The sequence below is a fragment of the Temnothorax curvispinosus genome, unplaced genomic scaffold (genome assembly GCF_003070985.1).
Source record: "Temnothorax curvispinosus isolate PA1 unplaced genomic scaffold, ASM307098v1 QBEX01010180.1, whole genome shotgun sequence".
In the NCBI taxonomy this organism is placed as follows: domain Eukaryota; kingdom Metazoa; phylum Arthropoda; class Insecta; order Hymenoptera; family Formicidae; genus Temnothorax; species Temnothorax curvispinosus.
The window spans coordinates 1-10,893 of record NW_020219960.1 but is presented as its reverse complement, the minus strand read 5'-3'; the positions used below and the strand labels follow the sequence as shown (position 1 = coordinate 10,893).

General features: G+C 37.5%; 2 protein-coding genes across 2 annotated transcripts; both read left to right on the top strand.

Annotated features, from left to right (window-relative positions):
* The first annotated feature begins 42 nt into the window (after positions 1-42).
* Positions 43-867, top strand: LOC112459874. Its single transcript, XM_025024243.1, has 2 exons — positions 43-370; positions 508-867. Exons 1-2 carry the CDS (start codon positions 188-190, stop codon positions 763-765), a joined length of 441 nt encoding a protein of 146 aa, XP_024880011.1. The 5' UTR covers positions 43-187; the 3' UTR covers positions 766-867.
* A 1,907-nt stretch (positions 868-2,774) lies between these two features.
* LOC112459875 lies at positions 2,775-4,357 on the top strand. The gene is made up of 3 exons (XM_025024244.1): positions 2,775-3,463; positions 3,549-4,037; positions 4,123-4,357. The coding sequence occupies exons 1-3, from the start codon at positions 3,268-3,270 to the stop codon at positions 4,302-4,304; spliced, it is 867 nt and encodes a 288-aa protein (XP_024880012.1). The 5' UTR covers positions 2,775-3,267; the 3' UTR covers positions 4,305-4,357.
* The last annotated feature ends 6,536 nt before the right edge of the window (positions 4,358-10,893 follow it).

The following is a 10,893-nucleotide window of genomic DNA, read 5'->3' as shown; positions in this document are numbered from 1 at the left end:
CATCTTAGCGACGGCGGTGAACGTTGCAAAGTTGGAGCGTATCAACTCCCTTTTATTTTCGTAATGCTTGTCTAAGATCGTCCATGCGCGTTCGTAATTGTCTCCGGTTACGTTTAACGATCGAATTAATTTTTCAGCTGTGCCTTTCACGCACGACCGAAGGTAGTGGAAGCGCTCAACATTTGAAATGGCTGAGTTTTTGCCGATGACCGACTGGAAGAGGTCACGAAACGACGGCAAGTCTTCATACGCGCCTGAGAAATCGCGCAGCGTAATGCGGAGCAACGAGGTCTTTGGAGAGTGTTCGTTGTTCTGCTCCGGCCCGGCTGGCACTCTGGGCGTCGCGGGTTTCAATTTATTCGCGAGACCGGTAAGCAAACTATGCTGATGCACGTAAGTGTTCTCAACAGTGTCGACAAAATCTGTCTTTGCGTACTCACTCTCGTTGTAGAGTTGCCCGTAACATGCCCGAATGAGATCATGGTTTGACTCGAATTTTGCCCACAGGTCGTCGAGAATGCGGATGCGGGTGCTCACAGCGTCGAGGGTGAGTTTATCTACACCCAGCTTCCTGAGGTTGTCCATGGAACGGGAGATGCGGCCGTGGATGTCGTGCTGACTGCTCAGCAAGGCGCTCTGATCCATGTTCATGACTGCGGTCGTTCTTTGCGGAAGCACTCCCGAGGTTGCGGTTGCCGGTATGATCCGGCTCGAAGGACCAAAAATGTTCGAGAGCGCGCGGTAGCGCGAGATAGCGCGCGGTAGAGGACGACCACAAAAGAAACGGAGAGGAACAGCAAGTACAGAACTACAAAGTTTAATGTTCAATATGTACACTTATTTACACGAGTTTCTTTTTCAGGCAAAATGCCGTGAGCGCGCACAGAGTCTAGCACGGCGAAAGCGGCGATATAGCAATTAAGCAAGCGAGTGCGAAAAGCGGTGATGAGCGGTAAAGCAAAGCGGTTGTATCGAAATACTAGCGGTGTTCTATACTCCCTCCCTGCAGATTTCTCAGAATTTCGGGAGGGTGATTGGCCGTCGGAGTCCCGCGTCATGGAGCTGACGTCACCGGTTTCACGTGGCGACCCGACGGGGTCGTCACCTGTTTTCGAGTGCTTTGTGTATAGCATGGATCGTTCCTTTGTTCTAGCGTTGTTGTTTGACTTTATTATTGATAAAAATGTTAAAGTTTCTAGAAAGCTAATCCCGAAAGATCCATGCTATACCGAATATTCCCGTGACCATTCTTATGCGACATTTTACGCGAATATTAATTTACTGCAAACGTGCATGTGCTGACATGCAGCCGAACGCGACTTCGTCGCGATGCTAATTGTTGCGATCTCAAACACGCGCGATATCGAAACTGGCGATACCTGCGCCGCCAGCGTCGGAAAGTGAAAAGGACGTTTCTGATTATGACGTCATCACATAAGACGTCGGCGTTAGAAGTAGTAGAAGTATCTTAAAAATAAATTTTCACATTTGGACTTTGCGTCGCAATATCTCCGCTCGTAGGGCACGTAGCGGAATATTATGAGAAAACCCCCCCCCCCCCTAATTGGACCCCAAGCTATCGATCAAGCCTACTTAGAACTTGATTCGTTCACTCGTTATCGAGATCTCAACATCTCGGGTACTCGCAACCCGTCGCGTCGCGTAAAAGAGTCACGGTCGGTCTCGCTCCGCGTGTACTTGGCGCGAGACACTACCGTGTCTCTTGATGTATAATAATATATATATATTTTTATTTTCTTCTTTAACAAATAAATTCAATATTATAGTTATAATCATAAAAAAATTTGATTACATCCTAATATTATTTTTTAGTGGATTAGGCCTACAGGGGAAACCACTTTTAAAAAAACGCGTCAACAATAGTATCTCAAAGGTGACGAGAAAATCTATTGTCGTAATTTTACAAATGTCGGTTAAGTTTGAATCTTAATTTACTCACTATTCTCACTATCTCTTTCTAAGAGGAACAGTTAGAACATCTCAAGTCTCAATAAATGAGACTTTAAAAAATAATGTTTTAAGATAATAAAAAAGTGTGCAAGTAGAAACTTGCACATTGCTTCCTCATAGTTCTTAGGTGTACAAGTAAAAACTTGCACATTGCTTCCTCATAATTCTTAAATGTGCAAGTAGAAACTTGCACATTGCTTCCTCATAGTTCTTAAGTGTGCAAGTAGAAACCTGCACATTGCTTCCTTTAAGTTTTTAAGAGAGCAAGTAGAAACTTGCACATTACTTTGTCATAATTTTTAAGTATGCAAATTATTTTTAAGTGTGCAAGTAGAAAACTGCACATTGCTTCCTTATTTATTTTTAAGTGTGCAAGTAGAAACCTGCACATTGCTTTCTCAAAGTTTTTAAGTGTGCAAGTAGAAACTTGCACATTACTTTCTTATAATTTTAAGTGTGCAAGTGGAAACTTGCACATTGCTTTCTTATAGTTTTTAAGTGTGCAAGTAGAAACTTGCTTATTGCTTCTTCATAGTTTTTAAGTGTGCAAGTAGAAACTTGTACATTGCTTACTCATAGTTTTTAAGTGTGCAAGTAGAAACCTGCACATTGCTTCCTTATAGTTTTTAAGTGTGCAAGTAGAAACCTTTGCTCACAAAGCTTCCTCTATGAGGAAGCCAAAACAAATAACTACTACTACCAAGATCTGCACCGACGGCGGCTCCAGGCAAGATCACGCACAGACCCTTCTGCGCACACCACCGCGACCCTCCTAGGCTGCGTTCGTAAACGTTACCCACAGAGTAAAAATGCCTCTAAACCCGTTCAGAAAGTCATCGGGGGAAAAGCTACCTTTACCTACTAGCGTTCAGAAAGCCTTGAGGAATTACCCAGGGCATTCCTCAACGTACCCTGCTCGCGACTGAGGTAGAGTTTACCTGTCATGCGCAGAAACGCACTTTTGCGTATTACACGTGTATTACACGAGGTCACGAGAAAGAATATAAGAAGTTCGAAAACATGTCTGCGATAAAATGTGGATCACAATCCCAAACTTTGTACGAAGTTGTAGAAGGCGCCGGTGGAGTTCCAATTTTTGATCCAGAGATGTCAAAAGTATTATTACGCGACAAAATAAGTGAGTTAACAAAATATATATTAGAGGTTTGGTGTATCTACATTGCCCTTTGTCGTATCTCAATAGACATGGGCTAGACGAATTCTGTTTTCAAACACGCTTTTTTATGCTTAATATCTACTTCCTTGCTTTATGGAAATTCGAAGTTAATTGTTAAAATGTTTACAATTAATACAACAAGTAATATAACCCTTTTAAACGATATTTTTACAGCAGGTAAAATTGATTTTGTCTCTTTGACTGAGAACATCATTGAAACTTGTCTGCAACCGTATGGATATGAAATTATGTTACCCGAAAAAGATATTGATGTCGCGATAACAAGTTCATCACGAGATGACAATAAGTCCGAAGGTATGACAAATATTACTAGTTTATAAATGTGTTTAGTTAAGAATCTGTTTTTATATGTATTATAAGTTACATTGCTATTTTACAGTCACACATATAAATCTCAGTGATGCAGCCAATTCGTCTCGCTGTACGACATTCACTTCTAACTTACAATTAGAGAAAACTGATGAGAATACGAAACCGAGAGTCTTAGAAGAAAGTAATGGAAGAACTCCGGATAAAGGAATGAAAAGCTTGTGGACGGATAAAAGTAGAGCAATGCTCCTATACTTGTACAAGAAATACAAAGATGATTTTAATTCCAATTGCATAAAAAAGGACGATATCTGGGCTAAAATTGCCTGCGATATGAAACACGAAGGCTATAATTTTGTCGCAGCACAATGCAAAGAAAAAATGAAATATATGAAGAAGAAGTACTTTAAAAAAATAGACAATATGGGTCCCAAAAGTACTGGTGCAGCACCAGTAAAATGTGAAAACTTCGAGGAACTTGACGAACTGTTTGGAAATAAGCCCAATGTTACTCCTGTTGCTATAGCAAGCTCATCACGAGATGACAATAAATCCGAAGGTATGACAAATATTATTTATTTATAAATGTGTTTATAGTTAAGAATCTGTTTTTATTTATTATGAGTTACATTGCTATTTTACAGTCACACAGATAAATCTTAGTGATGCGGAAGATAATAAAAAAAAAGGGCGAAAAAGAGCGAATGCAATGACTCTGAGCGACCTGAAAGTGATGCTTGAAGAAAGAGAAGAAACGAGAAGAAGGCTAGGCATGAAGAAAAAAAGAAAATTCTTCAATCAAGTATCGATTCTTATGAAAGCATGATGGACAAATTGCTCAAAAAGCTGTAAAGCTGTGAGATATTGTTTAATTTTGTTTCGTCCGGTTTGTTTATTTTATAAAATATAATTTATATAATCATACATTAATTATATCAGTCAATATAGATTATAAGAAGATTTTTAGAGTACGCATCCAAGAAAAACATATTGAGTGTTAGTGATTTAAACAATATTTGATTTAATAATTTGTCGTTTTTCTTGGATGGGGAAGAAAAGCCGTCAGTTTTTATTTTTTTTTATCTGTGCCAAAGATGCGGTAGACTGCGTTAATCCTAAAAATCGCCCGGGTGATCGAAATTAAAACTATATTATGTTAGCCCGGTATATATTATTTTTAATCGTATAATCCTACTTTCTTATATGTATTAATAGTGCATTATATATTTCTAAATATTATTTGTCGTACCCAAAGAATTCGCAATATTCAACAAAAATCAAATTAATAAAACAAGGATATTATAATCGATTATCATTACGGTTTAATTCCTCACACAGTGCATCCCGACGTTCATTTCCAACTCGTTTTTTATTTTCACTCTCGTATATAATCTGTTCCTGTTGATTTTCCACTATTGCGTCCATACCTTCTTGTACGTATTCGCGTATTAAATCATCACCAAAATTTAGGCATATATTATGCAAAACGCAGCACGCAAGTATTGTTCCGGGTATTAAATCGATTCTGTTCATATCCAAATATTTTAGGCATCTAAATCGGCCAAATAAGAGAGCAAATGCTCTTTCAATTGTTTGCCTTGTCCGCGAATGTAGTGTATTAAATTTCTCCTGCTGTTTTCTTAAATTTCCTCGATTCATATATGGAGTAATACACCACTTCAAAGTAGGATATGCTTTATCTGCTAAAATAAATTCATCATGTGGAAATAGTTATTTGTGTAACAAGTGAGGTAAGATGAAAATTCCCGGGTGCGGAGTTTACGCACGAGCCGAAGGCGAGTGCGGTAACCGCACCCGGGAATTTTCATCTTTACACACGGCTTACACTCCCTATTTTATGTTGCAAGTGCCTGGAAAGTGGTCTATCACGCACGCGTAGCGTGCGTAATGGGGCACTTTCCATGCACGTGTTGCATAAATACTTTTCTGGATTTTGACGTATCGAATGATAAATATCAGAATTTCTAAAAATCCTAGCGTCGTGTACTGAACTAGGGTATCCCGTATAACAATCTGTGAATTTTAAATTGGCATCGCATATTGCTTGCAGCGTTATGGCATATTGCATTTTACGATTTATGTACGTTTCGGCACGGCAACACGTGGAAAGAGAGAAAGAGAGAGACAGAGAGAGAAAAAAAAATTCCCCGCGAGAGCTGCAGCTGGGATCGCCGTGTAATCCGCGAGGTCAGGATTACAGGAGCACACACGTGTCGGAATTCGTAAGATAATTAAATAAAAGGCGCGCGTGTACGGCGAGAGGAAAACAAAGCGAGAGGCGAACAAAGCAGGAAAACAATGTAGATTTGCTTAAATCAAATCTTTCTCCGATCGATCTATTGTCATATAAAAAAACATCAATTTTAAATTAATTTCAACTTAATAAATAATAGTAATAGCTTAAATAAATAAATAAATAAATAAATTAATTAATTAATTATATAAATAAGTAAATAAATAAATAAATAATTTACAGTATACACTCTTATAATCAAAGAATTACTCGCTTTTGATGTGCAGAAAGAGCGAAAATTCATATATTATGTATAAATAAAAAACAATATATATTTTAGCATACCTATAAGAATCTGGCGTCGCTAATAGCCATATTATTGCTAATAATTGTTTCTCAGCTGGGACCATTGGTCTCCCAGTTTCACTAGTATTTTCTACTTTCGGACCGATAATAGTGAGTAAACATTCAAAAGTTTCACGCGTTATTCTAAAGTTTGACTGAAATTGTTTGTTAGTAAAATAATGAATGGTTTGTTCAACGTAGTCTTGGATGCGTCTGGCCTTCTTTTTCTTTTTCTTTGAGCAAAGTGTCAACAAAATTTCAGTTTCACTGTCAGATGATAAATCAGAATCAAATAATTCGTAATTGGACAAAAAGTTCCTTCCCATTGATATTGCCATGACAATGATTGCTTTTTTAGCAATCTTCTCTCTGTCGTTACTCATGTCTTTTTTCGTGCCGTGTATAACAGTTCGCTAAAAAACATTAAAATATTATATTTTTTGTAACATATTCTACATATTTTTGCTTTAGTTGAAACTACGTACGTTTTAAATCCATAAGTAAGGCCCACAATTTGTATTTTATAAATAACTGTCTAAGATAATGATTCAGATAATATGACGATAATTACCTATAACTTTATATTATGCGATAAAATTTTACTCCAGGATCGTTCATAAACTTTGAGGTGTTCTCTGACGTAAATATGTCTCTACACGGTCACGTGATTATTCCCCGTGAAGTTTACCTTACCCCGCAGGGTAAGGTTTACGAACGCAGCCCTCTCGTCAGGGCTTTGTGGCAGCGCTGCGGAAAAAGCAGATTCCCCCCAGTGGCGGCCGCCCCACTTGCCGTTGACAGCAGATGAAATAAAAGCTTCCTCATAGAGGAAGCTTTGTGAGCAAAGGTTTCTACTTGCACACTTAAAAACTATAAGAAAGCAATGTGCAGGTTTCTACTTGCACACTTAAAAACTATGAGTAACCAATGTGCAAGTTTCTACTTGCACACTTAAAAACTATGAAGAAGCAATGAGCAAGTTTCTACTTGCACACTTAAAAACTATAAGAAAGCAATGTGCAAGTTTCCACTTGCACACTTAAAAACTATGAGAAAGCAATGTGCAAGTTTCTACTTGCACACTTAAAAACTTTGAGAAAGCAGTGTGCAGATTTCTACTTGCACACTTAAAAATAAATAAGGAAGCAATGTGCAGGTTTCTACTTGCACACTTAAAAATAATTTGCATACTTAAAAATTATGACAAAGTAATGTGCAAGTTTCTACTTGCACTCTTAAAAACTTAAAGGAAACAATGTGCAGGTTTTTTTATACACACTATTTCTATTGTATTGTACTTAATAATTATTACAAATATAAATATAAAAAGCATAAACAGATTACATATTAAAGAACTAATCATTTAAGAGACTTGCTTTTTCTTCAGCTTCTAACGCATTATTCATAATTTTTGGTGGTCACGAATATCGTCATTAAAACGTTTGGTGCGGTCAATGGTTTTCCTAAGAAATAGAAAAAACCGTACTCTCACGCCATTGGTCGTATGACTCCGTGACGTTAGCTCGGTAATTTGATGAATGAACATTATTTATCAATCAAACCCTGGTAACCAGTTTGCTAGCTCAGATGCGTCCCGAAGAAGTGCGCAAGAAAACAGTCCAAAATTGCGACAAAAGTGCATAATATCTGTAACTGAACGAGTACTTACTGCACTATTGCAGTAGTCTGCTGTAAGAAGCTACTGTGAAATTTTATACTATTTGTTAAAAGTAAACATGTAGCAGAAATGTGAAAACAATATGGAAGTATCTTTTGAGTACAGATCCAACCGGCAGAAACGTGAAAAGAACGTGCAAACATCTGCCCGTGAGAAAAAGAGCAGTCGAGTGTGCTAGACGCTTGAAACATATTTGCAGCAAAATTTCACAAGTGTATGTCGCTTAAATTGTTGTTTTTGCCGTACAGATTCGACCGGCAGAAACGTGAAAAAAACGTGCAATCATCTGCCCGTGAGAAAAAGAGCAGTCGAGTGTGTTAGACTCTTGAAACATATTTGCAGCAAAATTTCACAAGTGTATAATGTCGCTTAAATTGTTGTTTTTGCCGTATAGATCCGAGTGACAGAAATGCGAAAAAAGCGTGTAAGCATCTGCCGGTTAGAAAAAAAACAGCCGAGCGCGCTAAACTCCCAGACAGCACAAAATATTTATAAAATATTTATAAAAAAGATTAAATATTTTGAAAATTTATACGTTGAATATTTTGTAAATATTATAATGTCCGGAAAATAAAAGTATCTAAAAGATTATAATAAATAATTTAAAATAAAGTGTAAATAATTATCATCAATATTATTAAAGTTGTTTTTAATTTATGTTATAAATATTTATAGAAATAATTACTGTAAGTTAAGTGGAGATTGTGAAACTGTTATAGCTTCGTGCTGTGAGATGTAGGCTATACGTACGGTCCATTTTGGCGTTACGAATTTCGAAAAATGTTTGATTGATAAATCAGATGTACGGTATATTTTACCAAAATAACGATAACGCTCTCAATAACGATAAATAAACAAAACAAAGCAAATGAGATCTCGTTCGCGACGATGGACGGGCGACAGTAATAAAATATTACAAATTGAATAAAATATATATAATAAAGTAAACGTTTCGGTTCTTGATTTGGACCCTCCTCAGTACATATAGCTGGTCGAGTGAAATGCAGTGGTCACAAGTAGTAAAAAATGCCGCGTAATACTTATTGTATTACGCGGAGAGATGGTGTCGTATATCTTATAAATTTGACTGTCAGGTAACTTTTGTGATCACTTTTTAAGGTATGACTATATATATTTGTTTAATTTATTTTTTTTATGGAATTAAGGTAACAGTCACGTTGAGGATACGAGATCCACACTCTCATAATCGGAGAGCGGAATAACTGCATTTTTGACTACTTGTGACCGCACTGCATTTCACTCGACCAGCTATATGTACTGAGGAGGGTCCAAACCAAGGACCAAAACGTTTACTTTATTATATATATTTTATTCAATTTGTAATATTTTATTACTGTCGCCCGTCCATCGTCGCGAACGAGCTCTCATTTGCCTTGTTTTGTTTATTTCTGCCAAAATCATTTGTATTTCTGCTGCTCTACTTCTTACGCAAGCATCTGCCGTAATTCTTGTTGAATTCTGCTGTATGTGCTATAGTTTGCAACGATGCCGCTAGGCGGCGCGTAATGGTAAAACTAACTCGCAAGTAAATTTCAGTTGGGATCTAATATAAGCAGGCCTCCGGCGAAGCGCGAAGCAAAATAATGACATTCGCGACAATTTTCGCCAGCAATACATCGCAAGGCTTACCCAACACCACTGCGGTGCTATAAATATAAAAAATATTTTTGTAAATTATTTTAATCTTTCTAAAAAATATTTTAAAAATATTTTGTGCTGTATGGGTAGCAGTAGGCGCTGCTACAAATCTGGCGCGATTATGTTGCACTGCGATTTGCGCAAGCATTTGCCGCATTTCTTGCACTATTCTGCTATATGTAAATGCATACACATATCTTCCACAATTCTGTTGCACTACGACGAGAGCAAGTTTATGCCAACAGAAAAATAGTCAAAGTTGGAAATAGAAAACGCATGATCTGCCCGAAAGTTAGTGCACGACTTTTCGTGCAGTTTACAGCAGAATTGCAAAGGAATGGTTACCAGGGAATTAACTTCTATACGGCTCAATCGACGCGGAATCGTTTGGTGGTCACGAATATAATCAGTAAAACGTTTGGTGGTGACCACCAAACGATTCCGCGTCAATTGAGCCGTATGAAAGTCAATTTGATTGATAAATAATGTTTATCCATCAAATTACCGAGCTAACGTCACGGAGTCATACGACCAATGGCGTGAGAGTACGGTTTTTTCTATTTCTTAGGAAAACCATTGACCGCCACCAAACGTTTTAATGACGATATTCGTGACCACCAAACGATTCCGTCGATTGAGCTCTATCAAGGTCAATTTGGGTGATAAATATACAATTGTTCCGACTAGTGGCACAGAGGTGATATGTCCGGCATTATGCGCATACGGTTTTTTCTATTTTCTGGGAAAACGGTTGACCACCAAACGTTTTACTGGTGATATTCGTGACCACCAAACGATTCCGCGTCGAATAAGCTGTAAAAAAGTTAAATTGGTTGAAAAATAAAAATTGTCCGGCTAACTTCACACTGAAAATTTCATTTTTATTTTACAGGAAAACGACTAACCACCAAACAATCGGACTAGACTACCAAAGACCACCAAACGACCACCAATCGATTCCAATTAATGAAAGTTCGATACGTTGAAGTTGTCCGGCTAACTTCATAGAGGTTACTTGAAAAAAGTAATTTATATTTTTTATTGTTTATTTTAACACTAAAAAAATTAAACTTTTTTTATACTTACATTACGACGTATTGAATCCTCCCTAACCTCTACGTCCATCTCCATAATGTTTTAGGTAAATCTGAAGAATTTGGGCCTCCTCACCGATTTCGTTGAACTTAGGCTTAATCGACGCGTTTTTGCACAAAACGACCGAATCTGGCAGAAAAAAGTGTCGCTCTGCCCCGCGAAGCGAGATATTAACGGTTAAAGTACCCTGCCGAAAATGTTCGATTAAAACCGATTAAAAAGAAAGTAATCCGAATCGATCGGGATTTCTGCACCGAAAATACAGTATTAAAACCGATTGAAAATAGTCAAATAGAATTTAGTACGCTTCAGGCGGATTTGATATATACGCATCCATTTAAGGTTGTATGACCCGTAAGATCTCTGCCAAAAGTTTAAGAAACG